Source organism: Thermobia domestica, chromosome 1, assembly GCF_964235325.1.
Source record: "Thermobia domestica chromosome 1, izTheDome1.hap1.1, whole genome shotgun sequence".
Classification (NCBI taxonomy): Eukaryota; Metazoa; Arthropoda; class Insecta; order Zygentoma; family Lepismatidae; genus Thermobia; species Thermobia domestica.
In genome coordinates, this window is record NC_137454.1 from 158213083 (window position 1) to 158233635 (window position 20553).

General features: G+C 35.6%; 1 protein-coding gene across 2 annotated transcripts in view; it reads left to right on the plus strand.

Moving 5' to 3' along the window:
* Positions 1 to 16217, plus strand: part of LOC145690315 (uncharacterized) — a 59794-nt gene extending 43577 nt beyond the window's left edge. For both annotated transcript variants that reach the window (XM_081765106.1, XM_081765097.1), the window contains one exon: positions 11734 to 16217. In XM_081765106.1, the coding sequence (XP_081621232.1) occupies positions 11734 to 11941 (208 nt within the window). In that variant the 3' untranslated portion in view covers positions 11942 to 16217. The remainder of the gene's footprint in view (positions 1 to 11733) is intronic.
* Positions 16218 to 20553: the final 4336 nt, after the last annotated feature.

Genomic DNA, 20553 nt, shown 5'->3' on the forward strand with positions numbered 1-20553 from the left:
ATTAATTTTCGATCATTATTTGGCATAACTACTATTTTGTCGAATATTTAATTTTTAGTAACTGCTTTTAGAATTGTTTCAGAAAATGGATTTCTCGTCTCTCTGCTTCTATAAATGATTTATCATCAAAAATTTCCTATTCTCGATAATGCATTCAATACCTAACTTACAGACAATAAAAAATAAAAAAATAAATAAAAATATCACACAATATTGTATTTGACACGTGAGAAAATACAGGTTATTTTAAATATTCGTATAACGTGTTTTTGTCTGATTAATACTGTTTATTTTTTAGTCTAGATTAATGAATACTCATTTCCATTAAATAATATGAGGTTCTCTCTATTTGAATGAAAGAGTTTACAGCTATTTCTTCTGTGTGACTTGATAAAATAAAGAAAAGTATTTAAGTAGTATATATAAATTTATTAGTGATAGGGAGATTGATAAGCTTCTTTGTAAACAAAATGGAAAGGGCACAATACAACGGATGCGCTGCACAGAAACGTGAAAGGTACTGTGTATCACCGACTAAGTCACATCCGAAACAGACATATTGAAGCTGACACCATTGGTATTGTGGGTAATTAAGACATTGATAGCTTCCGAGAATCCACTGACACAGCGTTCTGTAGCCACTCTGTTCGGTTTGTTCCAACCAATTATCCACCTTGACTTTCACGAAGAAATACTTATGAAGTGGTTCATAAGGCAAATATCTATGCGAGGTATGTGTGATGGAAAACCAACTGCAATAAGCTGTACGAGCGCTGCCTGGCGAAAGATCAGTCGAAGTTTGTAATCGCTATCAACCAGGCGTGTATGCATCTAACCGATTGTGAAATGGACGAACGTAGAGAAATGTCTATGCAAAAGGATGAAGCAATTTCATTCGTCATTGAAACGAAAGTAACCTACATGGTTTCGTGGTTGTGGAAAGATTTTGTACAGTGGAAAATCAATACCATGTTTTACGAGAAGCAAGTCTTGGGCGAATATTTGCAACAATGAAATCCGCATTAGGATAAGAAGTTCAATCACATAGTCAAGTGATCGTTGGCATTCAACCGATATCAGCCCATTGGACTACTGTGCTTTTAGATTTGCCAAACAATGCCTTTCTTCTCGTAAGGTGTGCACAGTTTTCGGTTTCCGAAAAGTGTCGCAACCGGAGTGGAATAAAATACCAGTTCTACACCTGCAAAGAAGACTTTTTGATTCGAAAGTGCGTTGTTGAGCAATTACGGAGAATGCTGGTCGTCATATGAAACCGTAGCGGAAGAATGGACTGTACTAGATGAGTGAACACACTCAAAGTAATCTATGTGGAAGCCTAACAGTCTCTGATACTTTAATGACAACTTAGGTCGGTTACACACATTTTTGTTTACTTTCTACTCCTTTCTCCTCCCCCGTAAGGAGTGGAGTTGTCGGAAATATGGGCAGTTCACTTATTTTCAATAAGGAGTTCTATTTCAAGCAACTCTCTAACATATGGTCTCTCTCCTGGCATGCTCTGTCTTTTACATACTTTATGAACCCCTCCTTCCTCCTTAGGATACACATTTTAATCAGAGCGACATGATGAAAATATCAGTTCGAAGTACGTAGTAGCTGTAATAGACTACATCAATTTCATTTGTATATAATTAGACGCTTATCTAATATTCCAGTATTTCGCTGAGTGGGAATCATTCTGTAGGAAAATAAATGACCACTACATTATCGATATTCATATAACTACTTTAAAGTATCCCAATTTTATTCTATGTATTTTCCCTGAGTTATAGACAGCATTAGTGTTAGTAACATCCGAGCCCTGATTAATAAAATTCCAGGTTAATCGAAGTGGTTCTGAAAAGGGAAAGGAAAAGCTAACACGTGTGTTAAATGGCGTGCGTTGTAGTGTACGAGCAGAAGCCGAGGCGACGCGGTAATTAGTATAAATTTACCAAAATAAGAAAAAAATATTCAAAAATCGAGAAGTTTCGAACACCTGACTCCGGGATCACCAGCATAAAGCTCTAATACGCACGGCTATCAATCTGCTCTTGCTGTTCATTCTTTCTCCAGTTTTTCTCCCTTATGAACCTTTATGTCCCCACGCATAGTAATAAACAGCTCTGCAATCACGTGTACTCCTGTCAACAATTATTTTCGAAACTGTTTCGCACCTTTACTACTATACGTATTGTACTACCCTTCATTTTGCAAAAGGTGTATTATTCGAGCCCGGACTTACGCAAGGTTAATTAGGTTCACATTAGCTTGGATAATTAAGGCTTTACGTATTTCTTTGCGAATACTACCGCGTTTGATTTCTTAGAACAATTAATGAACGTATTTTATGGCGTAAATAACTTGGCGGTTCATCGCAATAGAAGTAAAATCTCTCCGTTTGATGCTATCCTCTGCTAAGCCAAACCAGTTTCGAGTATCATTAATCTATCAAAAAATGTTGTTTTACATAGTATTATGCTCACAATTTACCGTTCTCCCATATTAGTCATTTCGCATTATGCAATATAAACTCAGTCATTTGCTCGTCACATCTGATGACGATTCTTCTGTAAGGACTTATCTGGATAATGTAATTACAATCAACTAATTTACATGGAAATATATTTTACTTGATAGTGGCGTACAGTTGATGTTCCAAAATCATAATTTCGTTATTTAAGGAGTTACTGTTTATAAACAAACATTTTCTTATATTTTGAAATTTTATAAGTGTGGTTTTCTACGAAATATGCATGAAATGATAATAAATAGCTTTACCCATAATGTTATTAAAGCCCAAGCTATACTATCGGTAAAAATGTGAAATTTGGACAGACTATTCCTTTTGTCGCGAACTCAAAGAGATATGACAAAGAGGATTGATTGAAATATATATTCTAAGGGGCTTTAGGGGATTAAAATTAAAAAAACTAAACTCTATGGCCTATGGAACCCGAAGGTTCAGTGCCGCGTTCACAAAAGCTCTCCACTGACTTCTATCCTTAGCTAATGGCATCCAGTTTCTACTTTGTATTCCTATCTCTGCGAGATCCATCTTAATATTGTCCTCCCATCTGCGCCTAGGTCTTCCTAATGGTCGTTTTCCTATGGGTCTACCAGTCAAGACTTTGAAAGCGTTTCTACTTTCTTCCATTCTAGCTACATGACCTGCCCACCTAAGCCTCCTAGACTTGACGACCCTAACAATGTTGGGTAAACCGTATAAACTATGTAGTTCCTCGTTATGAAGCTTCCGCCATTCCCCATTCTCGTTCCTCTTGGGTCCGAATATTCTTCTCAGGATCCTGTTCTCAAATACTTTCAGGCTATGTTCTTCCCTCAGAGTAAGCGACCATGTTTCACAACCATACAGAACAACAGGCATGATTATCGTTTTATATATTTTAAGCTTCAAATTCCTCGACAGAATTCGCGACGACAAGAGATTTTGAACCGAATAGTAACACGAATTCCCTGCTTTTAGTCGACATTTAATTTCTTCGTGAATATGATTTTCGTCTGTTAATATTGATCCTATATATTTGAAAGTATCCACTTTATCAAAAGCATTATTTAATATTTTAACGCCTCCACAATTTGCCGTATTACGGTCCCGACGCACTTCCATGTATTTAGTTTTCTCTGCATTTACTTCTAAACCCATGTCCCTGCAAGCGTTTAATAAGATCTCTGCATTTATTTCTACTGTTCTCCTATCATCCCCTATTAAATTTACATCATTAGCATATGCCATAACCTGGTGAATGCCGTTCAACTCTAGGCCCTGGTTGCTATCTTTGATTTTCCTTATGGCGTATTCCAGAACAAAGTTAAATAATAATGGCGACAACGCATCTCCTTGTTTCAGGCCATTTTTGACGTGGAAGCTCGTGGACAAAAATTTTCCTACCCAGACTTTACTTTGGGATTCACTTAAACATATCTTAATTAATCTAATTAGCTTTCTCGGTATTCCAAGTTCTGTAAGAACGTTGTATAATGTTTCTCTCCTAACCGAGTCGTAAGCCTTTCTAAAATCAATAAATAGTTGATGTACCGGGGTATTGTATTCCCACTTCTTTTCGAGTATTTGTCGAATGGTAAATATTTGGTCGATAGTTGATCGATTTCGTCTAAATCCGCACTGATAATCTCCAATAATTTCATCTGCGTATGGGGTCAATCTTGCTAACAGAATATTTGAAAGGATTTTATAGGATGTTGACAGAAGAGAAATGCCTCGATAATTATTACAGTCAGTTTTGTCGCCTTTCTTGTGAATTGGAACAATGATTGATTCTTTCCACTCTTGTGGCAATTCTTCCTTGTTCCAGATAAGGAGAATGAGTTTGTGTATCTTGTTCCACAATTTTTCGCCTCCAGCTAAAATTAACTCAGCCGGAATTTCATCTACACTCGGAGATTTGTGTTTCTTCAGTTTCTTTATAGCGGCTTCCACTTCTATTCGATTGGATTCTGGAATATACGGTTCTGCGGTGTGTATCTCCTTTTCTCCACGCACATTAGTTTTTGGCTGCGTGTTGAGCAAATCGTCAAAGAAATCTTTCCATCTATTTAAGAGGCTATCCGTATCGGTGAGAACTGTTCCGTCAGACTTCTTTAATATATAAGCACGAGGTTGATAGCCTTTCTTAAATTCGCTGATCCCCTTATACATGTCCCGAATATTTTTATTTTTACTATTATCTTCAAGTTCCTCAATTTTAGCTTTCAAAAAATCCCGTTTCTTTGTTCTAAAAGTTTTGGAAGTTTCCCGCCTGATATCTGCGAAATTTTGTGTAGTTGTTTCATTCGGATTTTGTAGCCACCGTAATTTTGCCTGTTTTCTCTTTTCTGCTAGTTTAATGCATTCTTGGTCGAACCATGGTTTGTTCCTACGTATTTCCGCGTGTCCCAATTTTTCTATTGCTGAACTTTTAATGCTATCTCTAATTTCAATCCAAGTATCCTCAACACTAGTGCACTCCGAGTCTTCTAAAACCGCGAATCTATTCGAAACTTCAATCTGGTATTCCTCTCTTACCTGGCTCTCTTCTAATTTCTTTAAATTAAATCTCTCCGTTTTCGGACATTGAATATTACCTTTATTCAACGATAATCTCTCCCGTATTATCGCTACTACCAGGTAGTGGTCAGTGTCACAATCAGCCCCTCTAAACGACCGGACGTCAATTATGCTAGATTGTCTTCTTCTATCTACTAAAACGTAATCAATTTGATTATGTGTTTTTCCGTCTGGTGTTGTCCAAGTGTATTTATGAACGTCGTGATGTGGGAATTTTGTACTCTTCACGATTAGGTTTTTGGATGTTGCAAAGTTCACGAGTCTAACACCGTTGTCATTACTTTCCTTATGCAAACTTTCGTTCCCTATTATCGGTTTGAAAATATCCTCTCGTCTTACCTTCGCATTGAAATCCCCTAATAGAATCTTCATATGGTATCGTGGGAGTTGGTCAAATGTCCGTTCCACTTCTTCGTAAAAACTATCTTTTATATCGTCACCCTTATCTTCAGTTGGAGCATGTACATTTAAAACAATAATATCACACCACCGTCCCTTAAGAGTAATAAAAGAAAGTCTGTCAGTAACAAATTCAACCCGTTTAATTGCTGGTAATATTCGTTTGTGAACGAAAAACCCTGTTCCTAACTGGTGATTTTTATTTCCTTCCCCGTAAAAGAACGTAAAATTTCCGGAATTCTCAGATCAATTTCCTTCCCACCTAACTTCCTGAACTCCTACTAAGTCCATCCTGTATTTCTCTAACTCACTCGTTACAGATTTTAACGCGCCTGCCCTATAAAGACTTCTAATATTCCATGTTCCAAATCTTATGTTCATTTTCTTTTGCTGATGTCGTGCCAAGTTATCAGTCCTTGTCCGAGGCTTTTGTGAATGTTTCTGAACAAGTACCTTTTTTTACAGGATGAGGTTGTTAGCCTTACCCAAACCCCCAAGCTGGAGGACCACTCCTAGTCGTCTGTCCGCGACTGCTTATTCAGTATATTCGCAGCTAACCTCTATATCTAGAGGCCTTCTCCTCGATCCGCAACCTGAGGACGCGCCATGCCGTGGTGACAGGAACCCAGCCAAGAATGTAATATTTCATGAATCCCTGAATTTAAAGAGGCAATAGATGCTTCATTGAAAAATTTTAAAAAGGCCTGTTTCAGCGTTTTCGAAAACTCCACTCCTAAATTGGAAAGGGGTATCGTTCCTGTAATATTTATCTTTCTTTACTCAGATAGCGCCAAATGTAAATATTTCTTAAGTTGGAGGTGCTGTATGAAATTCGGCATATAGGCTCGCAGTTAAAAGTAATGAAATGTATTTCGGAGTCTAGAAAGCTTCCGTTTCTAAGGGGGTCATTTCTATTCCCTTTCAAATTTCTCTTTATTTTCTTTATTCTGGGAGTTATAAATGTAAATATAGGTTTAAGTTGCAATTATGCAATTCGGTAAATAAACTTTAATTAAAAATAATGAAATAAATATTTCAATGTTTCTTTAAAAAAAAAAAAAAAAAAAGTGGTAAGGGGATCATTTCTATAATATCCAAATTACCATTTCTTTATTCAGAGAATACCCAATCAGAAGATTCGCTTAAGGTGTAAGTGTGAAACTCGGTGTATAAACTAATAATTAAAAATAAAAGAATACATGTTTCAGCGTTTTCTCGAGAACTCCGTTCCTAAGAAAGAAAAGGGAGAAACTTCTAAATTATTCAAATTTCTCTTTCTTTAATCAGAGAGTACTCAGCGTGTGTGGATGCTCTTCGGTACACAATATGTTTATTAAAAATACGTGATTCAGCGTTTTCGAAAGTTCCGAATCTTAAGGGAAAAAGGGGACAATTTTAATAATATTGAAATTTATAATTTTATATTAATTGCACTTTATTCCTCCTGTGTATAGAACGGACACTTCTGTTAATATTGATATAATTTAAAGCCATTTATTTTCTTCTACGATGATTCCCCATGCGCGAAATACTACAGGATGAATGTTCCCACACTGCTTTCTATTTAAGAATATAAATAAAGAGATAAAAGGGAAGAAGTTGAGAGTTTTCTTAATATGTACAGTATGTACTAATGTATCAAATTTTCTCACATTTCGATAACCAGAAACTTTTCTTTAACGGAAATTTTTGCTGGTCTCATTTGATTACGCTAAAAACAGGTTTTACCGTATATGCCATACGTGGCAGTGTTACTCCACATGTCACATGTCGCCCTATTTAAAAAATTAAAAAAAAAAAAAAAACTTTTTACGTATATTCGTATGTTTAATTTTTGCTATTCATATCTACAATAAGTAACGAATCCAACATTATAAATATTAGCCCTTCATTAAATTAACTGTTTCAATCCTCAAACCAAAATTGGATGTGAATTAATTGCATATCCCACATGTGACAGAAAATTGCCGGTATAGACGGATTTCAGAATATCAAAGGTGTAAAACAGTTTCATAGAAATAGTTAATTGCATATTCAATTATAAACTGAGGCAAGTGTCCGACACGTAACATTGGAATACCCAACGATTGTAATATGAAGCTAATTTAAAAACTCAAAAATTAGCTTACGTTTAAAACTTTTTCCATTAAATCTACCTAAATCTACCCATTTGCCTGTTGTCTGCAGTATTTTGTCTGACCCATTTTTTTCGATACTGCGTTTATCAGTATTAAAGGAGAAGCGAACGTTATTAATTTCAGAATTGGAAATGTATTACAGTAGTTACTTATTTTGCTGTTATAAATTATATTATTTATAACTCAGAAGTAGTGAAAATGATTGTACTTACTTCACACTGCAGCTTTGTCTTCATTTATTGAAACGTAGAGTTAAGAAACTACCAACATAAAACTTTTAACTGCAAAAATAATTCAAAATTTGGTTACTAATTGTTTTATATCCATGGATTTTATCAACAATTCAAATTTTATATACTAAATTGTTTTTCATTGTTAGTAAATAAATGTTTAATATCATTTTCATTTTTCAAGTGACTCAGGTTATTCTTATGTTTCGGTTTTCATTGAAGAAGAACAGAATATACAAAGTGGAACAAAAGTGGAGAGACTCGAATGAAAACCAAATGGAATATAATTTAACAAAACTGGTCGTGTATCTTTGTAGTAGACCTGGAGGAAGAGTTTTAAGGCATCGGCATTGATCATAATTTTTTACAAGTCCTTTATCGTGAATTGAACATTTCTTATTGGTTGTGAAGTTATAATTTGTTTTTTTGTGGATATTCACTCTGAACCACTCATATTTTAAGGATGTTCTCAGTTTTATCTATTAAAATTAATAGCATGTTTGATTTCTGTTCTTGTAAAACTCAGCGTAAAATGTCTGCGATGATGCTGGCTGATACTAACATCTATGATGCGTGCTTTCAGAGATCGCCCAACATCCCTAATCTCGGCATATGCGAGATCCTTGATATTCCTCTATAGATAGAAATTCGTCGGAGTTATGTTTGGGACCGGGCTGGCTGATTCATGTGATCAGAAACTGCAAATCCATATACCCTTGAACATAATTGTAATGCAGAAGGACGTCATTATGTTCATAGAAACTGGTATCCTACAACAAAGCGAAAGCTAACATACCATTGAATTCTCGAAAGGAATTCCAATTAAAGCAAGGTATCATAATTTATGGAGAGAGAGAAAAAAAAAAAAAAGGATTTCTAGCCGATGGATCGTCATGAACAGATATCCAGTAAGATTTACCCCATCCCAGTAGTTTTGATAGATTGTTTTCCATTTGAGTGTACATTTATTTCCTATATTCAGATTTATATTTACCCTAAAACTGCAACTAGTTCAACAAATACAGTAAATTTGATTTTTTAAGGGACAAATCAATATCTCAGTTCATTGAATATTCTATGCCCGTATTTGACTGCCATAACATGGTAGTTTTTTAAAATGGAAATAAAACAATAACATTTTTTTAAATTAAACCAAAATTTAATATAAATTAATTCACTAGTTTGTGAATGTTTAATTTTTCTGTTAAATGTTATGCAATACTAGGGTATAGCATAGATTGAAAGAACTTCCTAATTCCATATTCGAATATTCTTTATTACAATGTATTCGAATAACGAAATACGACAGGGGGCTGAAATGTATCTGGGTTTGCCCAGAAAGAGTAGACCCAGAGAGATGAATCACACAGTTATTTAATATATACTCCCTTTGTACTGATACAGCACTTGATACAACACTGTTGCAGTTTTTCTAACCCTTGGTGGGTGCCTGAAACCAGATCTCCGCAGCATGTTAGATGTCGAAAATGTCCTCGAAATGGCGTCCCTTGAGGTGTTTCTTCAAGTTTGGGAACCAGTGACAATGAGAAGGAGTTAGGTCAGGCCATTATGGCGATGGTGGGCAAATTGGAATCCCAGGGTGATTACAACTTTCCGTAGTTTTTCGTCTTAATTGCTTCATGCAGCTGGCCCAGTAAGTTAGCATAATACTCGCTCGTGATGCAAGTTCAGAGGCAGGTAGTCCACTAACAGAATACAGTCTTTGCTCCAGAAAATTGAAGCTATGACCTTTTTCGCTCATTTCTGAGTCGGAACTTCTCTGGCCACCAGACCTAAAATGGCACCACATCATTGACTGGTCCTAGGATCGTGAAAAGGTGTCATCCTCAATCACTAATCTGGCCCAAAAAATTCGGAGTACTAGTTTCAAAACGAATCAAAACTGCCTTTGATGCCTCAGTTAGTTCCTTCTTCTGATCACCGTTCTTACACTTTGTCACCCACTTTGCTGAAAGCTTGTAGATGTCTGGTATACTGCTATAATGAACCTAACACGTTTCTGTAAGATATTCAGTATTTTTTCCCCTGATATTTGTGTGTCCTCAAGGATCACTTTATGGGCAGCATCACGATTTGCCGGATTGAGGTTAGAGGGCGCCCATTTCGGGGTTTATCTTCAACAGTAAATGGCTAGTAGTGAAACGAGCTATACAGGCTTAAATGCTGCTGTAAGAAGGACATTACTCCCCCAATGTTTGAGACATTTCAGTGTAAATGTGTTTTGCAGACTTTCACTTGAAAATAATAATAAGAATGAAAAGAAGCTTCATGACGGTCTGACACTCCAAAGCTGTGAAACGTGCTTGCAGCCTGCTTCAAGCCTGAAAAAAGTTAAAATAAATAAATAAAAATAAAAAAAATAGTTACAATAATCACGAAAAACTTATATTTATACTATTACATACTAAGATAAATACCTTAGCATGTATCTACATTCAAGATTTTATGTGGACTGGAGGGGGCGAAGCCAGTAACTTTCCAGAACCTCCTCGTAATTGTTCGTTTATTACAATAACTCTAACAGCGCAATGTCGGAAAAACATTATCAGTGTTAAAAACAATAAATAAACATTTTCACACCTTAAAAGAATTCGAAAGCGCAAGATCTGTGAACGGTTTCGAGGCGCTCCTCATATTTTCCTCTGTGCATTTAGAAAGAACTTGTTGCAAAATGAAAGACATGATGTGAGGAATTCTCTCCTTGTTCGTTCTGTAGAATAAAAGTGGTGAGATAAGTTTGTAGTTCGGTAGTAAGATTTCGTTGTGTTGTTCATAATTTGTAGGTGTGTAATTTTACGTAAGATCTCTTGTAGCAAACACTCAATTGCAGTCTTGAACCAACGTCCAATTTACGGTTTTGAACTGCAAAATACTCAGTAAACTGATAATGATGCGATAAATGTTTACGTAAATTTTAAAACTGGTATAGGATTTGAGTTTACTTGTGGTTATACGCCTTTGGCGCTGGAGATTCCCAGTGGAAGCTTATGTAGTACTCACGTTAAACTGTAGATCCACGTCTCATGTGGCCTGGGTGCTGAAAGGGGCGTTAAATGCTAATTCAATCAATCAGCCAATCCATAACGTTTACACAAACTCAAGAAGTACTTGCTGTGTAATGAGATTTGTAAATAAAAATTATGAATCAACTTGGATTTTGAAAGTTCAGCTGTCACAGTTTAGATGTAGATGTTGCTCTGTCTAGCCATTGAAAGAAGTAGAAATGGAGCGAAAAAAGGAGAATTCGGTTATGGGGTAACCTACCGCAGTCTTGATCTTTAATTGTTAACTTTTTTGAAATGCTGGATTCTGAAAAAAAAAAAAAGTTGAATTCTTAGTTTCCATTCACAAATTTTATTACATATCAGCTACTTCTTGAGTGAGAGAGAAAGAAAAGTAAGTAAGTAAATGTTTGAAGTTTAAAACTTTCTATCTGCGCATATTACAACATCAGCTGCTGAATGTTTCGCAGTTCAAGATGTTAAGTGAATGTTAGTTCAAGATCCTCAACCGAGTATTTGTTACTTGTAGTCTTACGTAAAGTGGATACCAAGGTTTATTCATTGCCTATAAGTAAATTAGGAAAAGAAGGAAATCTTGCTATCGAAATACAAACTTATCATAATCACTTTTCTATAGAATGGGCAAGCTGAGAATTTCATACATGCCGTCTTTTATGTAGAAACAAGTTTCTTCTTAGTTGCACCGAGAAAGAGATGAGTGCCTGAAACCTTTTACAGATTTTGAGCTTTTGGATGTTTTAACGTGTAAGAATTTTTATTTACTGTTAATGGATACTGTTCTGTCTCATCGTATCAATTAGTAATAATAATATTGATTATTATTATTATTTTAGGTTAGACAAGGAGAAAGAAAGAATCCAGACTTGTTTAAAGGCAAACGTGATGTCATACGAGGCGCAAGTAGCATTTGAAGAATGGCTAACAAATATTGAGGAGCGCAAAAGGAAAGAGAAAGAACTTATGAAACAGAATAAGGAACAACCTCCTCGGCCATCTTGGAGCCCTGGTGGAACTCCATACTGGAATACTAATACGTTGTAGAATCAAACTTAATTTGGTTAATTAATGTAAACAGTGTAAGAGTTGTGTTAACAAGTCTTTTCCTCCCCTCTATATATTATTAAAGTCTTAGGTTAAAGAGTGAGTATAAATTTGGAATCAGTGGGTGAACATAGTGTTGTCTCTGACATGAGTACTATAGTTATAGTAGCCGTTCTCATAACATTTCCAGTCGGTGATCTTTTATAGAGATTAAAGAAATAATGTTGAGGGGTATGATCACTACTGCATTTGCTACCAATAGATAAACTTCCATTAATGTCTGACAATTGTCGAGAAGAAACATCCGAATTTTAGGGGAAGAGAAAGAATAGCGAGGATCGGATTTGAACAAGCCAGCTGAGTAGGGCAGTATTGCTTCGAGAGAAAGTGGGAACGTTTTAAGCGTGGTTACTATGCCTAAGTTACCTTAAGCTTTAGATTAAACAGGTTTGTTGTAAAATCTGGAACCAAACTGATGAATAGTTGACTTTTATATGTGATGTTGAGGCTACATATCATTGGTGAGATACTAACTTTCTATGTCAAGTTTTTTCAATAAATACGTTCTTCAGGGTTATTTATTAAGAAAAGGATGGATGAATTTTTTCACCTTCCGAACAAATAAAAATATTTATTTTCCCTGATGTTCGTGTATGTGGTTCATGAAGTTTGTTCCTTTTTGTTTTACATGTGTAGAATGGAATGTGTGCGATCAGCAACTGGGCGGAAAATGTTCTATATAATTTATGCATATTATTTGAGAGGAAAAAAAGTAGAATAAGTTCTTATTGTTCTTTTATGATGTTCTTTGCATGCCATGAGAGATTGGAGGTGCTTCTTTTCGTATTGGAATATGGCATTGAAAGCCCTCATTAGGTTTGCGAATCCCTCTATTGTCTACTCTTGGTTCAAGAAATTTAAGTTCAAATCTATATTACTAGTCTACTATGTGAAAGCTCGTCGCCCAACTGCACATCATAAGCGTAAAAATCACTGGAGGCTCCAAAGCCAGGCACAGAGAGAGAAAGAGGGGTGGGCGGAAGGTAGTTTCGCCACCACTGCCAATGTGACGAACAATAAAGTCGCCACAGCTGTTGTATTTTAGTAGGGATCAAGTAGTTGATTTTTCTACTCCAAGCCACGAAGTTTTATTTCTAAATTTTGAAAAAAAAAAAAAAATGAATAGCTCAAAACTGCAATATAAATATGTATTCTAATAATAGTTTTAATTTTATGAGAAGTCTGAACTAACATGTAAATAGGCCTATTGGATATTTTTATTGTAAAATCTGGCAATGTTAGTATTCCTATGCTATCATTTCAGTAAGCAACTTCTGTTGCTAGTGCAGAATCCAGTGCTAATATTTGTGAAGAGAATCGATTTGATGTACAAGTGTATATTTTCTTCTGTAGATAAATTGTAGGTATTATATTCGTAGTATGTTTTGTTGTGATCAAAAAACAAAAGCCTCAAATTTTGTAATTCGAGAAACTCAGGTGGAAATAGAATAACCTCATTTTCATATGTGTGATCAACAATTGTCAGCAGTTATTAGTCTAATTTAAGCACTAGGTGTTCAAACACTTACGTCAGATATTTGTATAATTTGATTCCATCTACCTAAGTTCACATCTTATAGATTTCTTTACATATGACTTCATATTTCTAGCGGACAATAACATTATGAAAGTACGTACGAGTTTAAATACATCATATGGTTCTTTTAATAAAACAAAGTAGTTATACTCATGCTCTGTTTACGAACTATAGCGTATTAAAAGAGATGTTTCTGAATTACAGCAATACTTTTCTTTATTTTTTAACCGCTCTTTTACCAAATTAGATTTAAAAATAATACAGAGAATTGGATTTTTTTTTGTGTGTGTGTGTGTGTGTTACATAGAGAAGACAACATGCAAATCAGTTACTGTTCTTTTTCAGTCTCCCCGTGTACACGCACACACTTGTTCCATCGGTGTGGGAGTGCCTGTATCCTTACGACATAGAGTTCTTTGGGACAATCTTTCAGCCATTTCAGCACACACGTTTTGACTTCGTCGTCGGTATGGAATTTTTGCCCTCCCAAGTACTCCTTGAGGGCACCAAAAAGATGAAAGTCGCAAGGCGACAACCAAGTTTGGCAATAGCTGTGACCATTGTCGTGACCTATGAGGACGCGCGCGTTGTCATGCAGGATTATGACGCCGTCCTTCACCGTCTATGACAATTTTCTTCTTAAAGCATCTTTGACTTTGGTCCGGAGGAGATTGCTGTAGTACGCCGTTGATTGTGGCCCCGTGTGCCAGGAAATCAGTGCATATCACCCCGTCTTTGTCCCAGAATACCATCAGCATCATTTTGCCAGCGGACGCTTGTGTCTTGAATGTTTTCGGCGGCGGCCAGTCTGGATGCCTCTACTCCATGCTGGAGCGCTTTGACTCCGGAGAGTAATAATGCACCCAGTTCTCACACATGTGATTATCTTTGCAAGGAAGCTCTCGCCTTTTCTCTGAAACCGTTACAGATACTGAGACGAAACATTTTCCGTACACTACTTCTGGTCGAACATTAGCATTTTTGGGACCTATCTGGCTGTGATTTTCCAGAAGTGCAAGTGTTCGTGGATGATCGTTTCCACACTTCCCACACTGATGTTTGTTTTCGCACTCAGATCTCTCACACTGATGTCGATTACTCAGAATAAGCTGCTCCACCCGACGAATGTTTTCGTTGACTGCAGTAGTTCGGCGTAGAGTACGGGCCACGTTGAGAACGGATTCTCTTCCTGCCTTGAATTTTGAACACCATTCGTACGCGAGAGTTTCTTTGCCATATTGCGCACTTAATCTTCTGAAGATTTCAGAGGTTTCACGCCTTCCTTCAAGAGGAATTTGATGATAGAGCGCTGCTCCACTGGGGCCGCCAGCTCCATACTACCAAACTTATTGCTATCGTCCATCGGCGCTCTTTGAGACTCTTATTTCTTCAACAGCCCGTTGTTGCAGAAAAGTTTTAGAATACTCTATACACGATGGGACACGGACACCAAGCTGCGCAAAACAACACTTGGAAAAAAAGAAATTCTGGTTATAAATTGAACGTCTCTTGTAGATTTATTTAATCTGCCGAGAATGAGAGATGTTACTCTATCGACGTTCACTTTCAGTACTTATGATTATTAACTGTTCCTTGTGCCGTGAAATGACCAGCGAGGAGCTGAGTTGAAACTAAAGAAGCAAAATCTCCCATATACAATGTTCATTGGCGTTGTTTACTTAATATGCTAACAATGCACTTTTTACGTCTAAATTACTTCTTCTACTATAAATATTCGTAAATCGGGTCTACATTGCGTTCGTAAGTATGGATCAGTGAAAAGAATAAAAATAATCTCTTCAACAATGTTCCGGCTACCGAGTATAGTAGCAATTGTAAAAATTACATTTGTCCACTGTTAATTCTGTAAATACGAAATAAATCAATCATAAAATAATAATGATATATTCAAGCTTTTATTTGTCGGATGCTCCCATGTAGCCAATGGTCATGGTCCTAGGTTCGGCTCCTGGTATATCTCAAAGTAATGGAATAATTTAGCTACTTGCATTAAAGAGGATGGAAAGCGAGATCTGGTCTTGAGAAATAATAATAATTAAAAAAAATGGTAATGAGAACCAATGTGTGTAGTGTAATCATATTGAAACATTATGTCTCATTCGTAAAAGGAAAATTGACAGGGCAATAAAATTACGATTGAGCCAATGAGATGGTGATAGGACAGTTCGTTCAGTACATGTTTGAGATATAAAAAGATCCTCTCTGTATTCAATACGTAATTCACTTCTAACCTGGTAGATAATCTAAAGCAAATATTTTAATGCAGATATTTTTTCTGCAACTATTGTTTATGTTACTTACGTATATCGAAGTTAACAGTATCTTTCGATTTCTATTGAAAGCAAACAATTTTTGAGCATGACTTTTTAAGATGAGCCACTTTAGTAGGCTATTTGGAATATTTTGTGGTCTTAATTTAATTTAAACGTTTAGGTGTAATGATTATAATGTTCTCTTGCCCTGAGGTATTTATTGTATTTGAAGATGATTATATCAGTTGTTTAGTAGTGTGTAAAATATTAACCATTTTAAAGTTTATGTCACGTATAATGATACATTTTATTTCCTTCTCAATTGTTTTAAAAATGTCTAATATTACGTAATTTTGTTTATTGGATAAACAGTGTGTATGGAATGTTCTTATTTAATGTTGAATGAAAAAGAAAATAATAAATTTGACTTTTGCAAGTCTTTGTAATTACAGTGATGTTTAATTCAACACTGATTCCCGGTGTAGACAGTTGGTAGAAAAAGTAAAAGCTTTTTCAGACCAGCCATCCTGAGTGAGGTGTCCCTAGGTTTCCTCATTCACACCAGGCAAATGCCGGGATCATACAGGTCCCAGGCCGCTTTCTTCCTTCTCCTTTCCTCGGATTCTTCCTTCTCCAATTTATAGATCTAAAAAAAAAAAAAAAAGTTTTTTCCCCTAAATGTCGCATGAGAGTTGTAGTGCCCTTTCTTCCGCCGTTCTGGTACGGTGCAGGCAATCCCACAATAAGTGTTATGGTTAACATTAAAACACCGGACTTCCGAGTGCTGATTCGTTGCCAACGTAGGACAGGCTAACAAGGAAAGGAAACAGGAAACTAGAATTGAATAAAGTACATCGGGAATGAATACACAGTGCGTTCCATAAGATAACGATGGAAATCAAATACAACTATAGAATATTGAGCCGCTTTTATTACTGTTACTGTATATAGCAAACAAACAGTTGTCGTCTCACCATATCGGTTACAATTAAGACGGTTATGCCAGTGTGATTACGATAGTGTACACATCCATATATCCAAATTCATCCACATTAACATGTGAGTTATGTACGTAATAGCATTCCTGTTTCATCCACCAATACACATAATTAACATTTATTTACTAATGCATATTTAGTCTTCGTATTCCAATGCATATTTAGTCCTTTTAAATCATCGTGTTTCATCATATATGTATATCAATAACATTTAGTCACTCAGTTTTGCAATAGCAGAAGGATGATCATTTAATCGCAGGAAGCAAACTAAATCATTTGACATGGCATACACAATAATAATAAAACGACTACGCTATCGTATCTGTACAGGCATCCGAATTGTTATTTGTAATTAACTTCTAAGAGATTCATCCTGGTGTGAAAGATATTATTTATAAACAGGAGAGAAGACAATCCAGTTACGGAATCCTCACGGATTCCAAACTATTTAAACAAATTACTACGACAAATTCATAACAATTAATGTTGATTTTAAGTTAGAAATGCAATGCGTTAAGAACATTATGCAAAATCACAATCTGATACTTGTCTCCCAATAGTGATCTTGTAGAAAAATTATTATTATTATTATTATTATTTATTATTTATTATAAACAATAATTTCAAAGACTGATTTCTCTGTTCATTCTGGCCGATGAAACGTACGCTTATAATTATACTTGTCGAAATGTCGCAATGTTCTAAATCTTTCTCTTGATAATTCAATTTCTACGCAGCTTAAAAAAATAAATAAATAAATTGGAAAGTGGTGGTAACTATTCATTGTTATTAGGAGCACCGAATGAGACGTATGATTGTTTGTCCATCAGTTACTCATCACGATAATTCTTCCGTGAATTCGAATTTTTAAATCTTGTATTTTGCAATAGATAGCTAGAGTGATCATCTCGGAGGAGTTCGTTAAAGGAGTCAGTTCGTTAACATCTAAACAGGTAGCCGTGACTTCGACGATGGTTATCTATATCAATACGTACACTATGTTCATAATTGTGTAACGTACTTCAACCACATCATCTGGGACCTTTTGATTTCCATGTTTTTAATTGTTGGTTAAAAAAAAAAAAAAGGAAGGGAGTCTGAAGAACACTTGACTTACGTTAGCAATATTTCTCTCTTACTGAGTTTGGAAAATTGTTTCAAAATGAGAATTCCAGAATTCTTCAATCTACATTCCGCATGTTTACAAACATTAAATAGCATGCATTTCTAATGTGTGCGCAGCGGCTCGTTTACATGAGTTTCGGGAATGGTTCCAGTATTTTAAGCGAAATGACACTTGGTGTAAGTCAACATTCTTTTAGAATAGTGAGATCGCAACGATATTAATGCTGTGATAGGAAGGACATGGAAGAAAGAGACACTATTGAAATACGTTAAGTTATTTTAATCTAATCCCACTGTAAGTGCAAGTATTAGGCCTTCATTCTCAAGTGGATCGCCATGGAAAGATTATAAAGCTCAGGGCAATGAAAGAAAGAAAGAAAAAAAACTTTGGAAATTCTTACTATATAGTATACATAGGTATATTGCATACTCAAGCTCACGAACTATTTGACGCGACGTTAGCCCCAAGTTTTGAACTTCTGTACGCCCCTGCAGTTCTACCTCTTGGAGACTGTCACGCCATTTTCTTTCCACTCCTTGTACACCTTCACTACATAGGAACGGGCGTATCCAACAAGTATTCCTGTCTGGGTTATTGACGCATCTATTGCTCGGGTATTCACAATCATGCCCTACTGGAATGAGAATAAATCCTGCCCACCTCCCATTATAACTGAGCTGTCTGTCAACATGTAGCCTCAAGTGTGTTCATTATCTGTAATAGCACTAGTCGGGTTTGTAATGTAATCAGCTCGGCTGTTCGCTACACTTTCTTGTGTGGAGAAGTGGTCGCAATTCAGTGAGCACTCAATGTGTGAAGATCTAAATACAAAATATCCGACATTGCAAAATGAACAGAATATGGAAACTCTGAAAGAAAATTAATTTTTAAAGAGATTAACTATATATGTACTTTACCACAATTTATATATTTTTTAATGAAAAATGAAATTACATGGAAACATTCAGTTTTAGATTGCATCTGAAATAAAGTAGAAAATTGGAAAATATTCTGAAAACTTAAGAATGAGCAGATGTAACATTAGACCAATGTAACATACCATATAATAAATAAATAAATAATTAAAGAAGAAGAAAATGATTTTCACAAAACTGCTGAGGTTGATGCTTTAGGCCTTGGTAAAAGGATAGTTAGGTAATAAAAAAGGGTGGTCTTTTTTAAGTTAATTCTGATTATTTGAACATTTTATATAAATATTACATAGGCTACATAATAAACACGTGCAGCAGAAAGTAGGAAGAAAAAGCAGAACGAGAACAATAATCTTGTTACAGCGGTTTGCTGTTAGCTATAATGATTTGCGTAAAACATGACTGTCTAGATCCAAATTTCTTTTGGAGATTACACATTCACAATCTATCAAAAGCAGTTAAAAATGCACTTTTTAACTAGTTTTTGGCGATCATTGGAAATTGAGAATATGTCATTATTGGTCTCATTATTGATTAATTTTTGTTTGATCAATATTTGGGACATTCGCCTCTTTATAGTAGTAAGCAGTGTTGCCACAGTCCTAGCCCTGGAGTAGGCTGAAAAATAGTACCAAATTGAAACAAAAAGGGCTGAATTCATTACTTTATACCAGTTGTAATACATGGCTCTATAAGAGTAAAGTTCTAGAATACTCCTCCCCTCTTCCAAGAGTCTAAATAAAGGCAGTGATCTTTGTAAAAATTACTTTAAAAAAGGAAAACATTCAAATAGGAGGATCCCGAACAACCGTGGAAGTATATGAAGCTTTTCTCATACGTAGGAAGTATAACAGAGGCCCCAAATTAAAAGGAAAAACAGTTATCATCTTCGGTATGTATTGTAAGGAAACCAAACGCGCCTCTATTTCAAAGTGACCAATAAACCTAAACGGTATTATGGCCATGTATGAAAAAATACATAAAACGAGGAACAAATCAATTCGCGTGTAAACAGTACGTTATAATAAAATATTAAAATATAAATTATCAGGATGCGCTCATCTTGCGTCTTTTGTTTTCCCGTATAGTTTGAATCACAAATTTTCCACACAAAGTTCGCGGCGTTATGCGATGCAACGTCACAGAATAAATGTTCAACATCATTTTTTAGAGTCCAACACACAGTATGAGTAATGTGAGGCGTAGGAAAAGTCTTACTGACACTTTTGAACATGTGTATTTGTATTCGTTAAATAATATTGAATTGGGCAGAATTGTACCCACTTTTTCACAAAAGGGGCTGAAAATGCCAGCGTGGTACCAACGGGCCGATGAATGAGAAAAAGGGCTGAATTTGGTCCAATTGTACCAAGTGTGGCAACAGTGGTAGTAAGCTAGTCAAGATTTATCAGCATGCCAACCTTCGTTATGATCACGTTAGCTTTATCGATCGAGTAGAATATATACTACTATTGTAATTGATTTTTTTAAAAATAAAATTAAAAATCAAGGAAAGGATGAAAAACCATGGGAGAAAAAACGATATTATAAGTAATTCTTTAATAAACATTAAGACGTTATCAGAGAACCATAGAGTAGAAACTTAACTAGTGGTAAGTGCCTGCCAGTGAATTCAAAATACTTATATAACGATCACGTTAGTAGACCTCATTGTTGAAAACAAAA